This window comes from Penicillium chermesinum (genome assembly GCF_028974085.1).
Source record: "Penicillium chermesinum strain IBT 19713 chromosome Unknown utg000006l:1.0-2335141.0:1.0-2336784.0, whole genome shotgun sequence".
Classification (NCBI taxonomy): Eukaryota; Fungi; Ascomycota; class Eurotiomycetes; order Eurotiales; family Aspergillaceae; genus Penicillium; species Penicillium chermesinum.
In genome coordinates, this window is record NW_026695316.1 from 133,039 (window position 1) to 156,701 (window position 23,663).

Consider the following 23,663-nt stretch of genomic DNA (forward strand, 5'->3'; position numbering starts at 1 on the left):
CGATCTCCGGGGATCAGCGTCTCCACCCAATAGTTTGATTTCTCGCGACCCGCATTTTTTCCCTTTTCCCCTGTTGGAGTATGCAAGGCTCAAAATGCTTTTTCTCAACTCCAGCCACACAGCCTATCGCTCCGGCCGTTACGTAGATTACCACGGGTCATGCAGCCGCAGAGGCAAGCTTGCATGTTCGCATGTTCGCGCCCGCGAGGGGCTGGAAAGGGAGTCGCGCGGAGCGGATTCGCGCACGAACGATGTGAGCGACGAACTATCGCGACTATTGGGTTCCCGAGGCTGTGGTGCTATGCGAGCGGCCTATCAGCACACGCGCTCACTGATGTCCATCTATGTCTATCAATGCGCGGGTGACAGGTCGAAAATTTAAGGGGAAAAAAAGTCCTGACAGGCGCGGCCCGTCACAATTTGGAAGAATTATGGGGCGTCTCGTGGCGTCCGAGCTAGTAGCCTTGTCAATTTAAATTATTTCATCTCCATCTTTCCCAGACCTGTAAGGGAGGGGAAACCTCTGGGCTTCCAAGAACCCAGCCATGTCAGGAATCACGGTAGGAAACCCACCGGGAGTCAATTCGTCCTCTCCACGGCTAAACCATTTTTCGTAGGATCCGAATAATGACCCCAATGTGGGATCCTCGCGCGGCGATGCTTCGTCCACGTCGGGCGACGTCGTCAGCGAGCTCACGGGCGACGGAGGCTCATCAGCCTCCGCCCTGATCATGACTCTCCTGCCAGCTTTAATCTACGCTGGATTTTTCGTTTTGATCTTTTTGATCTTCAGGCGGACGCAAAGGCGATGGTATGCGCCGAGATCGCATTTGCCAGATCTACTGGAGCACGAACGGAGCCCAGAGCTACCGTCGGGCTGGATTGATTGGATTACTCCATTCCTGAAGATTGAGGATAACCACGTCCTCCATCACTCGTCTCTGGATGGATATCTATTTCTACGGTTCCTTCGCGTCTTATGTGCCACCTGCTTGACCGGATGTCTCATCACTTGGCCGGTCTTATTCCCTATTCATGCCACCGGAGGCAATGGCAATGGCCAGCTAGATATCCTCAGCTTCAGCAATATAAAGAACCAAAACAAGTACTACGCCAACGTCATCATCGCTTGTGTGTACTTTAGTAAGTGTTTGCATCTCTAACGCGGGTTCGAAGGCTTCTCCATGCTGATAAAACCCCCTCAAGCGTTTGTCTTCTATGTCGTGACGCGCGAAAGCATCTACTACGCCAATCTACGCCAGGCCTACCTCAACTCCCCCGCCTATACCTCCCGGATCTCTTCGCGCACGGTCCTTTTCATGTCAGTACCTCCGGACTACAGGAATGAGAAAAAGCTGCGCCAGGTGTTCGGAAACTCTATCCAGCGTATATGGATCACCTCGGAGTGTGACCGGTTGTCCAAACTCGTAAATGAGAGAGACAAGCTCGCCTTCCAGCTGGAAACCACCGAAACCAAGTTTATCCGCCGGGCAAACAAGGCCCGCCAGGAGGCCATCAAAAAGGGCAAATCTTCCTCAGAAACGTGTCTGAGACTGCGAATCCAGCAACCCTGCCTGGTCGCACAAGGTTCAACGGCCCACTCACCGGCTCAAACTGTTCTTCGGTGAAAAGGTCGATTCCATTCACTGGTATCGGTCGGAGCTGGCGCGGGTCATAGAAGAAGTCGATGCGCTGCAGAGAAAACACCAGGAAGGAGATGCAAAGCAGCTCTCCGCCATATTCATCGAGTTCAACACCCAAAATGATGCCCAGATTGCCCTGCAGACTCTGTCCCATCACCAGCCCTTTCACATGACGCCTCGGTTCATTGGCATCGCGCCCCAGGAGGTGGTCTGGTCCGCGTTGAACTTGAGCTGGTGGCAGCGCATTGTACGGCGGTTCGCTGCACAAGGGTTCCTGGCAGCAATGGTGATCTTTTGGTCTTTTCCTGCCGCCATTGTCGGAACTATCTCCAACGTGGAATCCCTCGCCTCCCTTGTGCCATTCCTGAGCTTTATCTTGAAGCTTCCCAGCATCATCCTAGGAGCTATCGAGGGCTTGCTGCCATCTGCAGCTCTTGCGGCCTTGATGTCCCTGGTGCCGATTATCTGTCGAGGTATGGTTAAACACCATGCGGCCTGCTTGGAATACTTGGCTAACAATTGAGCTAGTCTGTGCCAGACGAGCCGGAGTCCCCTCCCCTAGCTCGAGTCGAGCTGTTTACCCAATCAGCTCATTTTGTTTTCCAGGTCGTACAGGTCTTTCTGGTCACGACCTTGACGTCCGCCGCATCGGCTGCCACCGCTCAGATCATCAAGAACCCCTTGTCGGCCAAGGACCTGTTGGCCCAGAATCTTCCCCAAAGCAACCAATTTCTACATATCGTATTTCTTGCTTCAAGGTCTCAGTTTGAGCTCCATGGCTCTCGTACAAATTGCCAGTGCCTTGGTATTCAAGTTTGTCACCACCTTCTTCGCCTATTCACCGCGTCGTCTCTTTCAGAAATGGGGACAGTTGGCCAGCCTGAGCTGGGGCAGTGTGTTTCCTGTCTTCACCAACATGGGAGTGATTGGTAGGTTGACTCCCCCAGAATAGCGCTCCTTAACCGGTTCTTGATCTAACCAAGGGGATAGCAATTACCTACTCTTGCATCGCACCTTTAATTCTCGGGTTTGCTTTCGTTGGCCTGTACCTCGTGTACCAGGCCTACCGATACAACTTTTTCTTCGTATACAACATCGACATCGACACGAAAGGACTAGTCTACCCGCGAGCCTTACAGCATCTCCTGACGGGCCTTTACCTGGCAGAGATCTGCCTGATCGGTCTCTGCGCAATCAAGGGAGCCATCGGCCCCGTCGTGATCATGGTGCTCTTTCTCATTTGCAATGTGCTCGCGCACATCTCTCTCAACGACGCACTAGCCCCCCTGAACACCTTCCTCCCGCGGTCCTTGGACGCGGAAGAAGAATATCTCCAGCAGAAAGAGGACGAAAGAAATGAGATCAACGAGATGCGCCGGTCGCGCAGGCTAGCGTTCTGGAGGTGGTTCCACCCGAACTTTCACAAGGATTATGCCAATCTGCGCCAGAAAGTGCGCCGCAACATTGCCACCGCCTCTTATACACCGGAAGAGTTGCGCACCGCGTACTTCGAGCCATGTGTGGTCTCGCCGACGCCCACGCTCTGGATCCCCCGGGATCCCTATGGTTTTAGCAGGCATGAGATTCTGGAAACCGATAATGCGATCAGTATCACGGATGAGGGTGCTCGACTGAACGAGAAGAACAAAATTGTGTGGGCAAAATATGATCCACTGCTTCCCGTCCGAGAGAAGAAGACTTTATACTAGTGAGGGGATATCCTTATCAAGGACCCGCGTGATTATATTTAAACGATATTGATGACATGATGATACACTTCGAGTTTCTGTATGTTGATGAATCAAGATTGCTCAAAGTACTTGTAATTTGGCGGGTTCCATCGATTACGTACTAATAGAGACTGTAAAGGACTATAAAATGCGACTGTAACTTGTGTGGAAGGACAATATGACGCATTGTTGTATAGCAGATCACTAGTACTACTGCCAATAGGAGGGAGGAGGGTTTCCTGAGTTTGTGGGGTTTGAATGCTAAATAGTGTAGCTCGTTATAGGTCTAGTAGATACAACGCTTTAAAGGCGGTACATGAGAGATGTGTTAGCCATCTTGGAAGCTCAGAAGTCAAAAACCGAGGATCGAGCTTCGGATCCAGAAGCTTCGAAATGAGCAATTATGTTCGTGAGATTCGTTCTTATCGTAGAGTATCGGTAGTAAGACCCAAAAGATAGCATGATCGTCAAACAATATGTTCTTCTCAAGAACTCCGTCATTTCACATCACAATGCAGTCTTTTGAATTCCGGTGATTAGAATTGTAGCGATCAGGATGTACCGGTCGGGGTGGTGGATCTGGATATGAACTTCTGGCAGTCCCATTTCCGTTGGGCATTCCACCAGGGGCTTCACCCCTCTGGTTCATGCTATGATATGGAGATTGTCTCTCAGGCGAGTGATACGGTGGGGTCCTCGCAGCTTGTTCATAGGGCGGGGGCGGGGCGTTAGGGTCATTGGGATCGGGGTCATGATGAGGCTGCCGCGACGGCCTCAACCCAACAGTCGGAGTTGGCAACCTCGTACTTGGTGTCCTCACATGCGGTGGGCTACTCATGATATGGGGAGGGCTTCGATTAGGGGAACCAAGAGGGGCCGAGGCACGTCGATTGCGATCTGAGGTGCTTGTTCTGGGGGATATTTGGCTTTGGACCCTAGTTGGCGGTTGAGATTGGTTCTGTTCGCGTTGCTCTTCTTCTTGGAATTGAAGCGAAAGAGCATATGCATAGTCTGCATCTGCCTGTTCTTGTGGAGATAATCTCCCGGTCGACGTCGCAGAGGCTGTCGAAAGAGTGTTATTTGCAGCTGTGCTTGAGGAGCGCGGTCCAGCCAGTTCGGTCGATCCATTCGATCTGGATTGCCCAGCAGTACCGGTAGGAGCCTGGCTGACAGGACGAAAGTCCCCAGAGAAAAACTCAGTATTATATCCTGTAACATCCACAAGGGACTCCCACACAACCTCAGCATGGTTTGCATAGCCTGCATCCGTGACTAAGGAGAAGAGCTGCTGCGACTGAGGATGCTTGTAGAGGGTAGAGAAATGATCATTGCGGAAGAATATTGAGACTGATCCCGGAGCTAGTCGGGTGGTTAATTGGGTCAACCCAAAGGGGCTGAGTTGTGTGGCATTTTCAACATCCACAAACTCTTGAATAGCATGGATATCTGCCATCGTCGACTCTTCGTCGGGTGATAATGACTCTCCGCGCATAACTCGATCCTCCAACTCCTGCTTTTTGAATGGTAACAATTGAATATCTTCGTGATACTGTGCAGTGCGCAACATTGCATGATGAGGTTGGCTAGTCCAGGACGCAAGCCAGCCGTGAATCAGAGGGACGCCAAATGTACTGTAAAGTTGTAGATCTGCAGTTTGGGCAAATGTACCGAGCGATTCCGTATCCTCCTGCTCAACATGAATTAGCATATTGTTGAAAAGACGGTTGTTTCTTTCATACCAATGTCAAGCGGGGATTGACATTCATGCCCGTATGAAGCATAGTCAAGAATTGCGACAGGGCTTCAATGTCCGGAAATTCGTCCTGAGGTCCCAGGCATGTAACCAACTCCTCGAATAATGCCTCGATGAGTAGACCCAAGGATATCTGTTCACGGGCTTGTAATGCCCTTACTATTGGCGGCTGGGAGGCTGGATCAGCACGTAATACCAACGCGTTGATGAGCGCGAGTAACGGGCAAGGCCCGTTCTTATTCTGGACTAGTATTGGGGACTGAAGCAGCCTTCCTGATTTATTCACCCAATTTATTTGCCGGATCGAGTATGTTTCGGATCGCTGCTCTTGCTGCCTGGCTTCCTCAGCGGCAGATAGCCTAATTCTCGGCCTTTCTGGCGCTGTTGATGGTACTGGTGCTGGCGTTGGTAAATAGTCCAGCAGGTGCTGCGATGAAACATGCTGCGACGATGGCACCGCGCCTCCTGAGCCCTGTACCCCGCCATCCGACGAATAAGCCGACGAGATATCCTGAGGAGTCCCAACGCCTCCCCCCAAAGGGCTGGCAGGAACATCTAGGTCGATCAGCTCATGAGATGTTGCCGATGTCGTGTTAGAGAATGCAGGTGAATAAGCGCCATTGTCAGAGCCAAGTCTCCCTTGTGAATAAGCCGACTGGTGATCAAATGGGTCTTCTGTAGGATCTGAAGGCTGCACGACTACAGCAGGGGTATATGAATTCGCTGCTTGCCCGTGCAAACTTGGCCCCTCAGGGGCCGGCGTATTAGCCGTGTGCTGTGAGCCTTGTTGTGATCCCCAGGGTAATTGATCTGGAGGGACACTGCCGGAGGCATTGCGCGGTTGTTCGGAGTGGCAATAGCCTTGGCCTGCATTGGGATATCCATTCTCTGAGGGCTCTAGCAATGATAAGCTAGCTGTCATGGGGATAAAACCATCCGCTAATGTGCTTTAGCAAAGTATACATCTGAAAGGAAATAGGAAGTCCCGTACATTGACTGAAGGGCTCATTTTCAGCCGCGGTATTTGGATTTCCTTCGCTCCACCCATTCTCGTCCACCTGACCTTGCTTGGGCGATACAGCTTTCCTCGAGATTGATGATCTAGCTTTCAGGAATGGGTTCTTAGATTGCAGCTGCGGGGCCTCCGATGCCTCGGTTTGGTTCCCTGGTGGCATCCGCCAAGCCTCTTGAGCAGGCTGTGAATGCCCTTCTAGATCATGATCAATCTGAGGGGGCGAAGGAGGCACTCGGAGACGAGATGGATTGTGGTAGTTGAGTCGTTCTTCATCGCTGTCCGCCCAGGAGCTCGGTGCATAGCCAACTGAGGAGTCTGCCGGGGATCTTTGGGTATTTTCTACTGACATCGTGTGAAATATTGGAGAGGTGTCGAGGTTGGGATAAATAAGTTCCGGGCAGAGCCGCAACGGTTGCAGAGGATCAGAGAGCGAGAGGTAAGGTTCTAGATGGACATTCCAAGTACTGTTATGATCTGTGAAGAAACATGGAACCGGCCTAGACACTGAAGTGACGACGCTATTCAGCATATCTAATGTCAGGTTTGAATCAATGGATCAGATGGATCTTCCATACCTCGGGACTGGGAATGGGAGCTACCGAAGGTAGGTCAGAGGCTCTCAACGGGCGTTAGGCTCTTCTCTTTCATCAGTAATAGCGTTGATTGTCTATGACATCAATGAATTTCGCACAGAAGTTATATCGAACGACAGGAAGTATATCGGGCGTAAGACGCCCAGAAGCCAAAGATTAGACAAGGTCGTGCTAATGAAGCTGCCTTGGGGGGGGCAAAGGAGAGCAACCGGTGGATTGGCAAGGATGTTGGAAGCTGGAGGAGCTAGGTCACTAGAATGCCTGGACCAGCTGTGCACTAGAGCTCATAAAAATAGAAGTATGTACTGTAGGCACCCGGATTCTGAGCCTGCCAGGAACCCTGATTCCCCGCTGATGCTGATCGAAGACGCGAAGCTAGTAACTCGATCAGGTTAAGTCCCCACGTTGAAGTGGGCGGGCAGGGCTGCGGGGCTCTGATTGGCGGCCACCAGAACTGCGCTCAAGGTCTCTTCCGCCCTCCCGAATATTTTTCGACTTTTGATCGACTCGCGGGGTGCTGGAACTCCGAAAACCCAGTGCCATGCATTCCTACATTCGGCCTCGCCAGTTCGTGGCGATACAACTGCCGTCAGACCAGATCCGGATCACTAAGATTGTTCCAAATACGTGCGTTCTTCCTGCCTTTCGTCCAGCGCTTCGCTAACCGTACATCAGCATAGTGCAGCTAGGGAAATACGGTAGTTTTGCCGCAAATCAAGTCCTCGGTCGGCCTTTCCACTTGACATTTGAACTTTTGGACGCTCCAGAACCGGACGGATATCGTTTACGCGTCGTCTCGGCAACCGAGCTTCATGCTGAAACCTTGATTGAAGAAGCAGAAGGCGAGGAGGGCGAAGCGGACGACGCACTGCCCACACGTACCAACCAGAACATCGTCGACGATGGGTCAGCGCAGAAATTGACGGTACAAGAAATTGAGGAGCTCAAGAAGGAAGCAGGTGGCGCGGGCAAGGAAATCATTGCGAGGATCTTAGAATCGCATTCGGGAATCGACCAGAAGACTGCTTTTTCACTTGCAAAATACACTCTCCGCAAGCGCAAGAAGTTCATTCGCAGATTCAGCATCGTCCCTCTGGACGTCAGTACTCTCGCGCATTACTTGATGACTGAGCGGGATGCCGCAAAGACTATGGAGCTACGAGATGAGCACATTGGTCTGTTAGGATGTTTAGCGAATGTGCATCACGGAGGCAATTTGCCTGTCAATGAATCAAACAAACCCAATGGCCGATATTTTGTGGTTGATGAAACAGGCGGCTTGGTGGTGGCTGCTATGGCCGAGCGAATGGGAATCCTGTATCCTCCCGATGAAGAGGACGAGGATCAGGACGAGGATCAGGACGAGCTTCCCATCGAAGAACCTTCTGGTACAGATCAGGATGGGCAGGCCAAGGCCAAACCCCAACCACGCCGTGCTTCCCCTCGCGCAATGTCGGCGACAGGGAATAGTATCACCGTGGTTCACGCCTACAGTCAGCCAAATTTGACATTACTCAAATACTTCGGGTACGATGTTTCAAATCCCGATGAATCGCACCCTCTTTTTACCCATTTGAAGACTGTCTCTTGGCTACAATTGGTCGACCCCCTGTCTGATCCAATCTACGCGAATAAGCCCGAGTCCCGTTCTGCTGAAGAGGTGGCTTCGCTGAAAACCAACAAGCGCACTATATACTATCACAAGATTGCTCGCTGGGAGCGTGTTAAGAGCGTCACTGACGAAGCCCGTGCGGGTGGATTTGATGGACTGGTTGTGGCTACGCTCCTGGAGCCTCCTGGAGTCTTGAAAACCCTTGTTCCACTTCTCGCCGGCTCGGCCTCAGTGTCTGTGTATTCACCATACATTGAGCCGCTGGTTGACCTTGTCGATCTTTACTCAACTGCACGCAGGACGTCTTTCATCTACCAAAAACGAGACATAGAGGCAGAAACACCCGAAGGGGAAGAACCTGACCTATCGGTGTTATTTGAGGAATTTAAGGTCGACCCAACTCTTCTCCTTCCTCCGAGCCTACAGACCACGCGTGTCCGAGCTTGGCAAGTCCTCCCGGGTCGGACTCACCCTCTCATGAGTGCACGGGGAGGTGCAGAGGGTTATCTCTTCCATGCCAGCCGCGTTATACCCACCAAGGAAAATATCCGGGCCGCCGGGACCTTCCGCAAGAAGCGCAAGTTGGAGTCAACATCTACCCCTAATAATGAACGTGATGTGGTGATGCGAACTTGAGGCGACCCGCACGTTCAATTGCATAGGTAGACCAAAAAGATGTACGAGTATCATGATTTCGAGACATAGCGCAAACTAACCGGTCATATCAATATCCATCTAATTCGTAAGTCAAGTAGTCGGAATATATGTGCATCGGGTGTCGGCCATTTTCGGATAAAGATCTGAACTATACACGCGCAATCCCCGGCGGCCCAGGGTTTATTTGTTCGCTATCAACCTCTCCCAGGCTGCAGCAGCCATGCAGCTAGGGTTGCTGCAACGTATCACAGCATACGCAATGACGCCACATATAGAAAGCTTTAAGTCCATACGCTGAATTTCATGAAACAAAAGTAAAATAGCTCGACTCTACAGGCTTTTTCCCATAAACTTCCTCTTGGTGAAGCTCAGCCAGAACTAGGCAAATAATCTTAGTGTCTGCCCATTGGAAGAAAACAATCGGGGACATACCTTAGACGGGCCTTCTCCACCGGGGTATAATCGTGCATGCAGTCGTATCGCAATTTCTTGTCGCACCTGGGAGATGTATCTAAAAGCAGGATTAGGAAATGAGAATTTGAACGCTCGAATCGGACATACGCTCGTAGGGTCTCCGCATCCTGGCGGTCGCGTGGGGCCTCGAAGGCCTGATTCAGTGGGAATGATACATCGCCGGGAATGGCAAAGTTCTCCAGGGAGGTATTGATCAAAGCCTAAGGTGAAATCGAAGTTGAGAGATCAGCACCAGGGACCAATTGGGTTTATGAGCAACGCATTGTGGCTGTGCATACCTTCTCTGCATCACGAGCACTCATTGTTGGCTTGACCTTTCCAAGGCACTCACTAATGAACAGAGTTCCATAGATAAGCATGCGGTCTGCGGGTCCGTTGATCTCAAAGTTGCGAAATAGCACATTGGCGCGGAAAAGTGACAGGATTTCGTCCACGCAGTCATAGGATTCGCTGTCTGGGGCCACGTCGATATCTGGGGTGTTGGGAGGAAGTCCGGGCAGGGTATAAGCTGGCCCGCGGGTACGAGTACGGAGTGGCAGGATTGGGAAGTTTCCTATAGATCAGAAGAAAGTCAATTCTGCGACATTCAAGGAATCAAGCACATCATTATTGGAGTGCGGTAGTTGGCGGGGGCATTGTACCTATCACGGGAACGTCCCGATCCTCCAAGAAGATCGAATGGTAAGCCTGGAAGGTTGTTAGTCGCAGCGCAATTCATACAGCTCTGGCTAAACGTACAGGCATTGTAGGAGAATGGCGGACAAGGAGGTATGAGGGGGAGGACGATGGGGGGTGTTTAGGCAGGATGTCATTGCTTCCGCGTGTGGGGCTCCCCAGCTCATTGGTCATGTGACCCTGCCACTCATTTACGCGCGGATACGCGTCGGCGGCCTTTCGCGACCTTCCAGCTACCATTTCTTGTCTTTCTGTTCAACGCCAAATTTCCAACCACCATGTCGGACTTTGGAGACGAAATGGAAGTGGATGCGCCCACGAACGATGTGCAATTCAGCTCTAAAAATGCCAATGGAAAGAAGAGGACGGCCGCCGATCTTCCTGTCGAAGCTCAGGACAATTTACCATGGTATGAAAGCCGATTTTACAACTTCGTAGCGATGATTTGAGATGGGCAATGCTAATTCCGCTTTTTAGGGTAGAAAAATACCGCCCCAATAGTCTGGACGATGTCTCCGGTCATCAAGACATTCTTGCAACAATCAATCGATTCGTCGAAGCCAACGTGAGATCCTACGGCAATCCCTTTTGGAAGGATAAGATTGACACAGACTAGCGATTACCCCATCTTCTTCTCTATGGGCCCCCGGGCACCGGAAAGACCTCCACGATTCTTGCTCTCGCACGGCGCATCTATGGCACCAAGAATATGAAGCAGATGGTGTTGGAGCTCAATGCGAGTGATGACCGTGGTATAGATGTCGTCCGAGAACAGATCAAAACCTTTGCTAGTACGTCGCACCATATACGCTTGATGACATTCTGCGACCATTTGCTCATGCAAAATTTACCGCAGGTACCAAACAAATATTTTCGATGGCTCCTCAATCCGCAGACAACGCATCTCTAGCCGGATTCAAATTGATTATTCTGGACGAGGCAGATGCCATGACAGCTACCGCACAAATGGCTCTTCGACGGATCATGGAACGCTATACGGCCAATACACGATTTTGTATCATTGCCAACTATACACACAAGCTCTCCCCGGCGCTCCTGTCCCGGTGTACTCGATTCCGATTTAGCCCTCTGAAGGAAGCGGACATCCGCGTGCTTGTCGACATGGTGATTGAGAAAGAAAAGGTTCGCATCCAGCCCGAGGCGGTGGAGAGCCTGGTTACTCTCAGCAAGGGTGACATGCGACGGGCGTTGAATGTCCTCCAGGCTTGTCATGCAAGCAGTATTCCTTTACCATTACGGAATGCGCCTGACGCACCGCTCGCCGAACCCGAAACCATCACCAACGCGACTATTTACGACTGTATTGCGGCCCCTCATCCCTCCGATATCCAAGAAATCATGACCACCATTCTATCCACCAGCGACGTTACCTCTTGTCTTAACACTGTCAACACCCTCAAATCCACCAAAGGTTTGGCGTTGGCAGATATTCTCTCCGCTTTGGCAGACCAATTGCAGCAATTAGAAGTCCCCGCTCAGACCCGGATTACATGGCTCGAAGGTCTCGCCGAAATCGAATGGCGATTGTCGGGAGGAGGCTCCGAGACAATGCAGACCGGCGGGATGGTGGGCGTTGTCCGCAATGGTTGTGAATTAATGGGAGATAAGGCGGTGGCGTTAACATAAGTATGGAAAAAGTGCAACCTTGGGAGTTTTCAAGAGTTTTAATTTGATGTCTGACTCTGTTTCTGGCGTACGGCAGCCATAGTCCCGCATGACACAGAAGCCAACCCTCCACTAAATGTTGAATTGTTTATGATATCCTCATATCGAAGCTATTGGTTAGATCGACTCTGTATTGCACATTCTATATTCCTTTCTTCGGTAGTTTCTGCCTTGGCAAGAGCGGGCATAGGCGAGATCGGCCGTGGTGCTAGCAAAAGCCCGCAGTCCCAATTGGGCGCCCCGATACGATACGATCAAGCATGCCCGAAGACGCAACTAGATCCTTCAGAAAGCGGGGCTTGCATTCCCTGATACTTATCGGGGGGCTTTTGAGGGGCATGCGATTCTTTCTACTAATAGTTATCGATTCACTCGTTTACTCGGAGGGGTCGGGAGAATTTAAGAAGGCCTGGAAGGTCCATCTGGGGTCTCCGCGGGGCTTCAGAAGCGGTATCGCAGTGGGAATTAGCTAATTGTCAACGCTTCCTGCTGCTTCCCCCTCTTTTGATTACCTTTTCCGCGGAATCTCGATTAGCTCCCTTGTCAGTCGAGTAGCCTTTATCGCTGCCAGAACTAGCTAGTCCCATCCTCGTTTCTCCGCCAATGCGGTTGAATGTCGGTCCTCGCCGCCTCCATTATTGCTTGGCCATGGATGCGGAGAAAGTGACACATCTCACCCGCGTCTTTTCTACCAATAAGCATTGTTTACTTTCACGAGACCATGGTGGGTTGGACTAGGCCCGGGTCTAATACGTTCCAGAGAGGTAATCCCTTCCAGGGTTACCCACGCAAAAGCAAACATAAAAACCAAAGCAATATAAGTAGCGGAGCTCCTCCCGGCGGGTGGGTTGCTTTCTGTTTCCGCTGCCCGGCCATCACGTATATCTTCTGGACTTGAGATAGCACCATGCGCTCTTCCATTCAGTCTGGCCTTCTCTTGGCCACCCTCGTGGCTCCTGTAGTGTCGGCGGAGCGAGTGCTGGGGGGCTTATATCTTCACCCGCCATGGTGATCGGACAGCCAAGATCCTCGGCAACACCCAGTTGACCGACCTGGGTTATCGTGAAGTCTTTGATGCCGGTTCGTTCTACCACAACCGATACGTGGACTCGGACTCGGACAAGCACATTGAGCGTCTGAACGACACTTATGCGATAGCCAAACAAATCAATGCCAGCGCCCCAGCTGATGCGGTACTGCAGAACTCGGCCACTGGTTTCCTCCAGGGTGTCTACCCCCCCCGTACCAAATGCTAGCCAGAAGCTGGGTAACGGGACTACCGTGACTACTCCTCTAGGGGGTTACCAATTGATTCAGCTCTCCAGCGTTGCCTCTGGAAAAAATAGCGAGGACTCGAGCTGGTTACAGGGCTCCAGCGGTTGCAACAAGGCGACACTTAGCAGCGATGCGTACTACGCATCCGACTCATACAATGACCTGCTGAAGTCAACCCAGGGTTTCTACCAGTCCTTGACCCCTATGCTTAACTCGACCTTCAGCTCATCTGATATCAGCTTCAAGAATGCCTACACCATATTCGACTACCTGAATGTGGGCTACATCCACAACTCCTCTGCCGAGTTCCCCCATGAGGCAGATTACACTGCTGAAGTGCGTCAGCAGTTGATCTCTCTCGCTGGCACGCATGAGTTCAACCTGGCTTACAATGAGTCAGACCCGGTGCGTGCCATTGACGGTGCAGTCTGGATCGGCCAGATGCTGTCTAGTTTCAACGAGATCATTGAATCCAAGGGCACCAAGTCTATGCTGAATGTGCAGTTTGGCTCGTATGGCACCTTCATGTCCTTTTGGGGCTTGACGCAGATGCCAGCTGCCTCTGTCAACTTCACTGGAATTCCGGATTACGCCTCTTCCATGTCCCTTGAGCTGGTGACCAACGCAACCGGTACCGATTTCCCTTCAGAGGATGAGATCAGTGTGCGCTTTATGTTCCACAATGGCACCATGACCGGCTCGGATGAACCCACCGTCTTCCCCATGTTTGGACAATCTGAGACTGTCCTTCCTTGGTCCGATTTCTCTTCCCAGGCTAGCAAGGTCGGCGTCACCTCAAACGGTCAATGGTGCGCCATGTGCGGCAACACTGATGGCAAGTGCGCTTCTTTCGCCTCCAGCTCGGGCTCTGGATCTGCGAGCGCTTCCCACACAGCCGGCTCGGGCGGTATGTCTCGTGCTGTGGCCGGTGTTATCGGAGCCATGGTGACTCTGGCGGTGGTCCTGGGCTTGGAGGCTCTGTTCTTCCTGGTCGGTGGATTCCGCATTGCCAAGCGTAACAAGGGTGGTCCTGGCATGGGCGCGGCTGCCGAGGTGGCGGACGACAAGTCATTAAATTGACACTACCCACCACGGGCGCGTGTAATGGGCATCGGCTGCATACTCCTGTGTAGACTGATGCCTCCCAAGTCTGAGACTGGCTTTCGGGTACGAAAACGTTGTAATGACTGAACGGGTAAACATGACGATAATGCTAGATTCCCCTTTAACGATAGTCGGTCCCGTAATAATTTGGCCCTCCAGGCCGTATCAATCTTATCAATCTCCATGGACGGAGAATATCGTCGTACTGAGTAGCACGTGAAGTACCGAGGCCACGCTGCGCGGCTGCTGCACGCCTATTGCCGGCGGCGGCGCCGCTAAGTATAGGTATCCTAGTCCCAACACTCCTTGGCGAATATGCACAACTTTTCTTATCGTAGATACCCAGAGGTTTTTTCGTTTTGGAACAGAGTTCCATATACTAAAAAAAATCCTCCAGCTACTAAGTAGGACACTAGTATATTTGGCCTTCTCTGCCTGGAAGGGGACTATTTTGCCCTCTCTTCCCAGATGTCAAAGGCCACCCCCCTCGTCTCCGAAAGAAGCTTAGTCTGTAAAGCTCTGAGAAGATATGATTGAGCGCTCATTCTCGTAGGTAGATTCTGTGTAAACATGTGGATTGGTACCAGCAGGATGGAGTTGACAAGAGCTTGAGCCACTTGGAGATGGCCAGATACCACCCACGAAACCATCATCTACACGTACCAGCTGGTAGACACTAGACTCTTTCGAGGGTGAGGGGTGGAAACATACGACTTCTCCTAGCGTCGTCAGGCCGGAAATTAAAGCGCATGGACCGCTCAAGTCTCCATCTCCCGCTTTCTCCGCTTCTCTTCCCTTGCAAACCTTCCGCCCAACAATGCCACGCCAGCAGATCAACCTCGAGCCTTATCGCGATGAGATCGTCACGCTGTTCCAGCACGGACTCAGCAGTGACTCGATCGGTCGCCTCCTGGAAAGTCGCTACAACATCCAAGTCAAGGAGCGCACCATCCAATCACGGCTTCGAAAGTGGGGTATCCGTAAACGACACCGCACCACCACCGCAGATGAGACCTTACACGCGCGGATCAGGATGCTGTTCATGCAAGATAGACTGACCGATAAGGCAATGCTCAAGTTGTTACGGCAAGACGGCTACGATATCTCCGAACGCACCCTCCGCCGCCTGCGGTTCCAGCTGGGACTCCATGCCCGGACATCTATGGACCAGCCACCGGGCCCTGTCTTGGTGGTCGCCAAGTAAGACCTTGATCCCCCATCTGGGCTTTTCCGGGCGGGGGGGGGTTGAGAAGCTGTTTAAACAAGGGGCCTGGGGGGGGTGCTGTATTCCGATGTATTTCTCCTTCATTTATTTTCCCAATGCGCCAAACCACACTCTCGCCGAGGAGCACTATCTTTCCCTATGCGACAACCTCAATCCTTATGCGACGAAACGAAGCCTTGAATCACCAAGCCCCTAATTCTTGCACCCTGACTCCTGCATGCCGTTGACCTGGAAGCGTGTTTTCTGACCGAAGCCAAAGTTCGACTGACCCTACGTCCGATTGGCAACACCACCCCCACCTGCTATCACTTTACCCTGTCATCGTGATTCCAAAACGACACCCCCAAAGCGAAACTTCATTGGGCAACCGGAGATCCCCAGCATTCAATACCGCTTGCGACCGCCAAAAGCAACGATTTGACCTTGCCATGACGCACCGACTATGAACGGACCTGTGTTGAAAATAGCCGCTCTGATTATATGCCAAACGCGACACTGTGATACCGATATCTTTGGAATCTACCCTAAGAAAGTACCTGTATGGATGTCCCATTGGGTTCGTAGACTCACCGCGGATGTAATATAAGACTGTCATGACCTGTTGGCATTTGCATAGCGATTCAATCACATGAATGTTACCTCGGCTTTCGTTGCATAACACCCATGCAAAGTATATTATGTAGGAGGTTTTGATATCCCGCCTATGATATCCCAAACTATGACGCGCTGGACACTGTACTACTATGAGGCGCGTGTGCATACGAAAGGCAGACGATATCCTTCATAATTGTCGTCCTTCCGGGCCCATGCTACCTTACGGCTCAGGCGCATGCCATAAGAATCGGAGCCTACTCTGGCGCATTCCAGGAGTCAGTCATTATGGATTGATCACTATGGGTGGTGGTATCATAATCAAATATTTGTTACAATCCAGCCCGGTTTCCATATCCATTCGCCCTATACGAAGAACATCAAAAACGCCGTAAACCACCGGGTGTATCATTTTACTACCTTCTTCCTTCTCTCATGCCTTCCGGCGCCGCTTGGCGCTCCCGCCGTCTTCCGGCGCATCCCCCGTTTTCTCCTCTAGGATGGTGGCGGGACTGGTCGCCTCGCTGTCGGTCAACTGCTCGACCACACGGCCGGAGCGGTTGTTTGGGGTCTCGACCTCTCCTCCATATCCCGAATTTTCATAGCCGTAGTTGTATGCCGCATTGTCCGACCCTTGATTGGAATTGAATAGGTCACCGTCATCAGGGATATGATCGAAGTCAAAGAGATTTTCGGTATCGTCATTGACTTGTGCATGGGGGTCGGGTGGGTAGGTTGAAGGATCATGACCCTGGGTAGAATATTTCTTGTCGTCATTGGGGTCGCCAAGATCGGTAAAGTATTCATCGTTAAAAATTTGATCCAGGTCCAGCGGCGGAGGCGGAACGTTGCCGTCTTGATCGAGGCCGGGAATAGCGCCAGTGGGACTCAGCGGCTGAAGCAGATTGGTAAGGTTTTGAACTGAGCGATCTTGCTCAGCTTGCATCTTCACCAGATTGTCGATCTCGTTCCGCGTGCTTGCCAGGCGACCGGAATAGTTCTGTGGCATTGGCGGCGGGTTGGGCGTGATAAGAGCATTGTTCGAGGAGTCCCCGTTCCCGGGGTCAGACGGATTGGTCTCATTTGCCATGAGCCGAAGCATATCCGCACGCTGGTTCGGGGTCAAAGGAACATTTCCACCGGATGTCTCAAGAGAAGAAAGCACGTTGGGAAACTCGGAGAAATTGGTAGGGATTCCATTGCGGGCATTCGAGTTTTGAATGACGGACATGATATCCTGCTGGAGGAAATTCTCGTCGTTCTGGTCCGGATTCTGGCCTTGGTTCTGACTTTGTTTCCGCGGGGAATGGCAGTGCTGTTATCAAATACCTCCTCCACGTGGCCCGGGTTATGCGTGCCTGGGGGACGGGTATGGCCCCGAGACCGTGTCTCGTAGGGCACCCCTCCGGCTGAAGGTGACAGGGTAGTGGCACGGGTCTCATCCGTCCTCGGGGGAGCTTTCAACAATAATGGCTGTTTCTTCATACCTCGCTGTCCTGTTGGACTGGAGAGGCCAGCCATGGAACTCAAAGAGAAATCATCGACATCAACAATGCCACCCTGGTCGCCTGAGATAGCACCAGCAAAAGAGTTGGCAATATTCTGGGGTCCTTCTTGTCCCTGCAAACTGCGATTGTAGACAGTTGCAAGGAAAGTCAGAATAGCATTGATTGAGTTTTCGTGGCGAGAGTGTTGCTCTTGGAAGTTGGCTGCTTGAGCATAGAGTTGCTCATGTTCCTTGCGCAGTCTCGTAATGGTTGTCGATATGACCTGCTGCTGCTGACGAATTGCCTGGAGCTCGCGATAGACTCCTGCCAGTTGGTCCTTTTGCATAGGCGTGTCTGCAGAGAGACTCAACTGCTGAGGGCGAGCTCGGGTCTCACGAGGCATGGTGGCGTTATCATCCCCGAAATCGTCCACTTCATTTTCCTCCGCGTCCTCGGTTTTAATTTCGAGGTCCGCTTTTGCTTCCTTTGCTCCCGTGGCCCGAGGCATTCTTCGGCTTTTGAATCAGCCAAAGCAGATCTGGGTGGCCTCGTTTGAAGAAGGGGTTGGTGTATTCGCTGGGACTCTTGTTCTTTCGCTCGCTCGCTCGCATGGAATTGTCTGAAAGCCCAACCTTCTTATGAAATCCATACATATTGAGTTGTCGAACGAATGACGCATAATTGTTGTGCTTAAAAAGCTCGGGGATCAAAGTTCTCGCGAACTCATCCTCGTCTAACACAATGAAGGAATTGCCATCATCGGACCATCTAATCAGATCGGTATTTTTCGATTCATCCAAGAAACTAATGAGATCAGTCAGTGTCGGCTAGAAAGATCATTGCGAGAGATGACCATACCTGCTCAGCTTCTGTACGAAGGGGGGGAATCTGCTTGCGCTTGGCCTGTGCGTCCTGCTTTGCAGCCATCGCCCGTTGATAAAGCTCCTCCAGACTTTCGCCCCAAACACCAGAGTCACCCGACCCGGCCGTATTATTTTGGTCTGGGTATGTCGCCGGTGGCTGCTCATATGCACGGTTCCGAGTGACCAATTGATTTGGTTGTTGACGTCGAGTCAACTGGGTAGACGGAGTACCTGACCCAGCCAGCTCCTGTGATGCTGCATATCCTGCCGGGTTGTAGGTAGAGGGGTCAGCATAGGAGGACGTATTGATGGCATTTGGAGAGGTGTTTTGGCCCCATTGCAAAAATTGGTCGTTGGATAGTTGGGAGCCGGGATTCGCGGCTCCGTAGTTCGGGGCGATATTATGGGCAGCAGGTGCTGTCCCTGGCGCGGAGCGTTTGCGCGTAGCTCCTTGGGAACTCATGATGAAATTGATGCCGCTCTAATTACTTGAGGGGGTAAGATCGCGGCGAAGGTGGGGTCGCTGAAATTGTGATACTGCCCGGGTAGCAGAACGCAGACGAAGCGACGAGGTTTGAGGGAGTGAAAATTCGAAGAGATAGGTGTGGAGGTTTCCGTGAGCGCCACAAGTTAACACATGCACTGAGAACAGTTCATGAATATCGTATGAGGCGTCGAGTCACGGCAATGATTTGGTCGTCGGGAATCTGGCAAATAGCCCGACCGATTGCGGTCAGGGACTTCGATCACTTGAATATTCGCCAGGGAGAGGTATCGCACGCAAAATATGACCAGAAGGAACAGATCCGACGCAAATCGCCAGGGGGGCGCAGCGAATAAAGAACGGGAGGGACGCTCGGTAGACACCCAGGCTTAATAGAGGCTGACTGAGACACCACATTCAGGAAGGCTCGGGGATCCAACAAAGGCTCCAAGGGCGAATACCCCTAGACAAGGCAATTGCGGATGGGAGCGATCGGGCGCGATCAGCAGAGATGGAGAGAAGCGCAAGAACAAGAAAACAGCCCACGGCTATCGTCGATGAGGTCAACTAACTCTCTTTGCAGGGGACCGGCGCTGTGATTGGCGGGATGTCAGAAGGCGGTCAGCACCGTAATTGATCCTTATACCATGTACTTGTTGATAGGCATTTTGCGGATGGGGTACCTTCTGGGATGGTACATCCTGATTACTTGGAAAATTAAAAGGTCTCTCTAGCGACAAGATTTCATGTTGGCCCATCGGCTTTAAGCCGCATCACCCACTAAGATTTGGAACTCGCGGCGTAAACTTTCCCATTCAGACGGCTCTGATTCCACAAAGCTTTTGATTTTTCCGGGGGCCTCAAGATCTTCAATCATACGCGATGAGTCCTTAGTACCATTCAACACCACTGTGTTACCTAGGCTCATAACCAGCATATAGAGAGCAGCCGCAGGGGTGATCTCAACACGACCCGCCAGGTGCTGGACAGGGGCTGATCGCGCCAGAGTTGGATTAGCCGTTAGTGTCCAGAAGCTTTGGTATATGATTTGATGGTCACGACAAAAGGCGCGGAGTGGAACGTCGAAAGCAGTTTCGCCGTAAAACCGGTTTTGAACAACTGCCGGCTTCACTTTGACTCGAGGCGAAGAACATAGCGCGCTCAACATGGGTAACGAGCAATTAGAGATGCCCAAATGACGAATTCGAGTGGGCACATAGGTCTCCAGTGTGTTCCAAGCGTCGATAGTTAGCTCAAGAGTACGTAGTGGCGAATGCAGGACCACTGTATCAATGTAGGATATGTCTACGCTCGAGGGGTCTACCGAACAGCGCAGATTAGTCAAGGAAGATCTGATTGACGCATGAACTTGCCCCGCCACTGATGCGTTTGGATCGTACGGCATGTTATCTGGATCCTGCGCAGACAGTGGGCTAAACTTAGTTTGCACCTGCGGCAGTCAGCGACTGGCCATATCGAGACCTGTCGGAATTGCACTCACATATAAGTCTTCTCGCCGCACAAGGTTGTCAGCAATAGCCTTACGGATGCCGTCGCCGACGGAGGGCTCTTGATAATGGCGTGGCTGGGCAGCAGTGTCGATGCCACGGAATCCAGCCCTGATTGCTGAATAGACAAGATGTGCAGTCCGCTCTTTCTTCCAAGCTGTGCCATAAAGGTAGACCGGGATGGAAGTGGGTGCTGAATCGAGGGTGAACCGCAGGGTTTGAGACTCCCAGATCTTGCTCATAGCTCGAGTCATAGTAGTAATGCTGGCCTCTCACTATTTTCTCGGATCGTATCTCGGTGGATTGTCCTCGTGGGCCTGGAAGCTGTTCTTGCAATTCGAACTTGAGTACAACGGTTGGAGTACAAACGCAGAGAGGCCCACTGGAAGTGGCGCTCCCGCCGAAACCCCCGACCTGACTAAGGGGATCAGTCCCCTTGGATTTTAGACATTCTACTCGAAATTGTCAGGTTGTTCAGATGTTTCGATTCAAGGTTTTGTCTTATATTTTCCTGGTACGTGGGGTTGCAAAGCCTTGAAGATCTCTTCCAACATTTTCAAGGACATTCTCGAATGTTCACCCTGAATATACGAAAGCCCCTGCCAGTGGTTATTGTTGTAGTCGGTCGCAACTAGCGGTCATACTACTATTACTACTGGTCATGTCAAGTTTGATTTTCGAATGTTGAGCTTAGCAGATGCCAGCTACTTCAACTTCATAGGCGAACCAAATAGACTCCGCCACTAGCAGAGCCGCCTAAAGAGCATAGCATACTCATTTGAGCCTGGAGGGGTCACGTCATCGCCACCGGCAATTGTAAGACACCACGCTCTTTCAGGAAATCGGCCTCCTAGTAGCGACTCCGAGGACGTTCACGGGTCGTAGTTGTATTGTACTTAGGCCATTGGCAATGGATTGTTTGCTTTGGATCATCCTAGGTAGACTTCTAGAAGTATGCTGACAGACATGTTGTATAGAAAGAAAAACATCAGGGTATCTATTCATAACAGGGCTTTATCCAATACGACACGTATATCAAATAAATGTACAAGGAAACCCAGATTATATTACTGCAGGATTATTTGTCGCGGGCGGATCCTCCGGTTTCGAAACGTCGTCAAAGGTCGTATCGCTAGTTGGATCGTTATCATCTGTGCCAGATCGCTGAGGGCCATTTTCTACGTCAGAACTGATAGGGGGTGGATTGCCGGAGGACCCGTCGAAATCCAAGTCATCCACTGGTTCACTGATATCAATTCCGTACAGATTCCAGTAACATAGCTCTTTCTCCGGACAACTTCATCTTCGTCAGTAGGTGTCAAAAGATGCGACCCGAAGGCATATGACTTACGAAATAGCGTCCTGTCCAAAGATGATATGCCACAAATACTCGAAAACACGACCGCTCGTTTCATCGTCAAGCTGGGTTTCCAGAAGCCAGCGATGGTACTGTTGGTAGTCACTCAGTGGCCGTGCATGCACTTGCTCTCTTGTGACGACGAACTGGGCACAGCACGGTGTACCAACTTCGTAAGGAATATCGGTGTTATTGAAGATTCCAATCCAAGCACCTGCAAATGCGATTTCTGTGGTGCGCCCTTCCAGTTGACGGAACGGTTGAACTTCATTTGGACACCCAGGACCCCAGTCGCAACGTAGGTTGGCATACCCCACTTTCTTGACATAGTCCAGTTGTAGTCGCTTAACCGACAAAGCATTATCTTGCTCTTCGAACTCCACGTGGTAGCTAAATTGATGGGCGTGCAGGAAGACCATGTACTGCGGAAGCTTGTCGTAGTTGTCGACGATATACTGTAGATAAACGTTGCTCTCCTTGCCTTTATTTTCTTGAACGGTCAGATCTGCGTTGGGATCATTGACCGTGTACACGGCATGCTGCCATCTGTCAAACCCAAGTCAGCTTGGTCTCAAGACCTTCACCGCACGACTGGCGAATGGAAGGTGGGATGTCGCAGAGGGAACCGAGGGGTGGCTTACTCTGGTAGCTCTTCATCCAGCCAGTCAGTGTCTTCCCAAGACATCTTTCCAAGAACCACGACACGATCAGTCATGGGTGACACCGTGGGCCTTGGCGGCTTTGTCCTTTGCTTCTCCTTCTTCTTCTTCTTCTCCTCTTCCTCTTCCTGCTGCGCCATCTCCAGTTCCAACTGGAGCTCCTCTAGATAATCATCCAAGTACCAATCGAACGGCTGGGGCTCCGGAACGTCGACGGGGATCTGCTGTGGAACAAAGTCGGGTTTCGGCAACGCCGGCTTTGTCGGTTCCAGCCAAGTTTTCGATGGCGCTGGCGTGGGATCATACCGCGCAGACGAAACACGACCCGAGACCAGCTCGATGTGTGCGCCGTCTTCATTCACGACATAATTAGCGACTTGCGCTTTGGCGGACTGCCATTGCTCGCCGATCGAGTTCAGGTGCTGCTTCAAGACGAAAATGGCGCCAACGAGCGCAATGGCGACGGCCACGCGAAATGGGATTCGCATTCTCGCGCCGGCGTCGTCTGAAAGAGGCGAAAGTCCAAAACTTCCGACCCACGAGGGACGTCGAGAACTTTAAAGCCAGAGCCGCCGGATCTTGGAGTTCTCTTTGGCCCCACAGTACTACGTTTACACTCCGTACACCGGAACGCCTCAGCCGCTCGTCATTGAGACCCACGAACCAGATAAGGTGAGATTCGAGGCTTGGCTTTTCCTCCGAGGCAGAACTTCAGCGCCAAGTTTGAAAGAGCGAGAACATACGAAAAGTTTTATAGAAAACCATGAGGGAAAAGGCTCTTGAGACCGGATGACCCCGAGACAACCCATTGCGGAAAGCGATAAGCTGGTGGGGCGCAATCTCGTCAGCCCATCTTACATGGCGGGCTGTAGCTCGTTTCAGGCCTTTACGCTGCCGTTGCAGGCTTCATTGGTTGGTCAACCCTCCAAACCGCCTGGAGGCCACTCTGGCATTTGCTGATCAGCGACAATGTCGTCAAGATCGCTGATTGCTTTGCAACCCCATGGGGCTAGATGTATAGGATTTAGCAGAACGCCCGACGGAAAGGTTGCAGAGAGTCTTCCTTTTGACCCCTGATCGGCATCGAAGTAACCCGGTTTTTTTCGTTCCCTCTACTAGTACGGAGTATACTGATGCCGTGTGAAATAGATTAAAAGACCGGCCCAAGTGGTGAACCCAAGGTCCGGTGGATTTAAGCTTCGATCTGCCCTGACAGAGTTCGTCATAGATTTTTATCGTCGTCGTTCGTTATCTAAGGGTAGAGGACGGCGA

General features: G+C 51.6%; 10 protein-coding genes across 10 annotated transcripts; 5 read left to right on the forward strand and 5 right to left on the reverse strand.

Moving 5' to 3' along the window:
• Positions 1 to 545: 545 nt before the first annotated feature.
• On the forward strand, positions 546 to 3,352 carry N7468_007809 (uncharacterized protein; the record flags this gene model as incomplete). The annotated part of the gene is made up of 7 exons (XM_058477105.1): positions 546 to 560; positions 618 to 1,143; positions 1,207 to 1,543; positions 1,566 to 2,121; positions 2,172 to 2,341; positions 2,409 to 2,572; positions 2,634 to 3,352. The coding sequence occupies 7 exons, from the start codon at positions 546 to 548 to the stop codon at positions 3,350 to 3,352; spliced, it is 2,487 nt and encodes an 828-aa protein (XP_058327450.1).
• A 523-nt stretch (positions 3,353 to 3,875) lies between these two features.
• On the reverse strand, positions 3,876 to 6,490 carry N7468_007810 (MINDY family deubiquitinase; the record flags this gene model as incomplete). Its single annotated transcript, XM_058477106.1, has 3 exons — positions 3,876 to 5,060; positions 5,113 to 6,065; positions 6,118 to 6,490. 3 exons carry the CDS (start codon positions 6,488 to 6,490, stop codon positions 3,876 to 3,878), a joined length of 2,511 nt encoding a protein of 836 aa, XP_058327451.1.
• A 785-nt stretch (positions 6,491 to 7,275) lies between these two features.
• On the forward strand, positions 7,276 to 8,982 carry trm6 (tRNA 1-methyladenosine methyltransferase subunit GCD10; the record flags this gene model as incomplete). The annotated part of the gene is made up of 2 exons (XM_058477107.1): positions 7,276 to 7,361; positions 7,410 to 8,982. The coding sequence occupies 2 exons, from the start codon at positions 7,276 to 7,278 to the stop codon at positions 8,980 to 8,982; spliced, it is 1,659 nt and encodes a 552-aa protein (XP_058327452.1).
• A 351-nt stretch (positions 8,983 to 9,333) lies between these two features.
• Positions 9,334 to 10,326, reverse strand: N7468_007812 (actin-related protein 2/3 complex subunit 3; the record flags this gene model as incomplete). The annotated part of the gene is made up of 6 exons (XM_058477108.1): positions 9,334 to 9,381; positions 9,436 to 9,514; positions 9,565 to 9,677; positions 9,756 to 10,030; positions 10,119 to 10,164; positions 10,216 to 10,326. The coding sequence occupies 6 exons, from the start codon at positions 10,324 to 10,326 to the stop codon at positions 9,334 to 9,336; spliced, it is 672 nt and encodes a 223-aa protein (XP_058327453.1).
• Positions 10,327 to 10,430: 104 nt separating this feature from the next.
• Positions 10,431 to 11,799, forward strand: N7468_007813 (replication factor C subunit 3; the record flags this gene model as incomplete). The annotated part of the gene is made up of 4 exons (XM_058477109.1): positions 10,431 to 10,561; positions 10,630 to 10,717; positions 10,769 to 10,943; positions 11,009 to 11,799. 4 exons carry the CDS (start codon positions 10,431 to 10,433, stop codon positions 11,797 to 11,799), a joined length of 1,185 nt encoding a protein of 394 aa, XP_058327454.1.
• A 946-nt stretch (positions 11,800 to 12,745) lies between these two features.
• N7468_007814 (uncharacterized protein) lies at positions 12,746 to 14,193 on the forward strand (the record flags this gene model as incomplete). The annotated part of the gene is made up of 3 exons (XM_058477110.1): positions 12,746 to 12,814; positions 12,864 to 13,080; positions 13,136 to 14,193. 3 exons carry the CDS (start codon positions 12,746 to 12,748, stop codon positions 14,191 to 14,193), a joined length of 1,344 nt encoding a protein of 447 aa, XP_058327455.1.
• Positions 14,194 to 15,034: 841 nt separating this feature from the next.
• On the forward strand, positions 15,035 to 15,421 carry N7468_007815 (Clr5 domain-containing protein; the record flags this gene model as incomplete). The annotated part of the gene is made up of 1 exon (XM_058477111.1): positions 15,035 to 15,421. One exon carries the CDS (start codon positions 15,035 to 15,037, stop codon positions 15,419 to 15,421), a length of 387 nt encoding a protein of 128 aa, XP_058327456.1.
• Positions 15,422 to 16,466: 1,045 nt separating this feature from the next.
• Positions 16,467 to 18,846, reverse strand: N7468_007816 (uncharacterized protein; the record flags this gene model as incomplete). Its single annotated transcript, XM_058477112.1, has 4 exons — positions 16,467 to 17,306; positions 17,363 to 18,035; positions 18,172 to 18,324; positions 18,374 to 18,846. The coding sequence occupies 4 exons, from the start codon at positions 18,844 to 18,846 to the stop codon at positions 16,467 to 16,469; spliced, it is 2,139 nt and encodes a 712-aa protein (XP_058327457.1).
• Positions 18,847 to 19,630: 784 nt separating this feature from the next.
• N7468_007817 (putative aldo-keto reductase (AKR)) lies at positions 19,631 to 20,617 on the reverse strand (the record flags this gene model as incomplete). Its single annotated transcript, XM_058477113.1, has 2 exons — positions 19,631 to 20,317; positions 20,369 to 20,617. 2 exons carry the CDS (start codon positions 20,615 to 20,617, stop codon positions 19,631 to 19,633), a joined length of 936 nt encoding a protein of 311 aa, XP_058327458.1.
• Positions 20,618 to 21,446: 829 nt separating this feature from the next.
• Positions 21,447 to 22,879, reverse strand: N7468_007818 (DUF3431 domain-containing protein; the record flags this gene model as incomplete). The annotated part of the gene is made up of 3 exons (XM_058477114.1): positions 21,447 to 21,672; positions 21,727 to 22,278; positions 22,374 to 22,879. Coding segments are annotated over 3 exons (1,284 nt in total), but the record flags the coding sequence as incomplete, so codon positions are not given.
• Between the last annotated feature and the right edge of the window lie 784 nt (positions 22,880 to 23,663).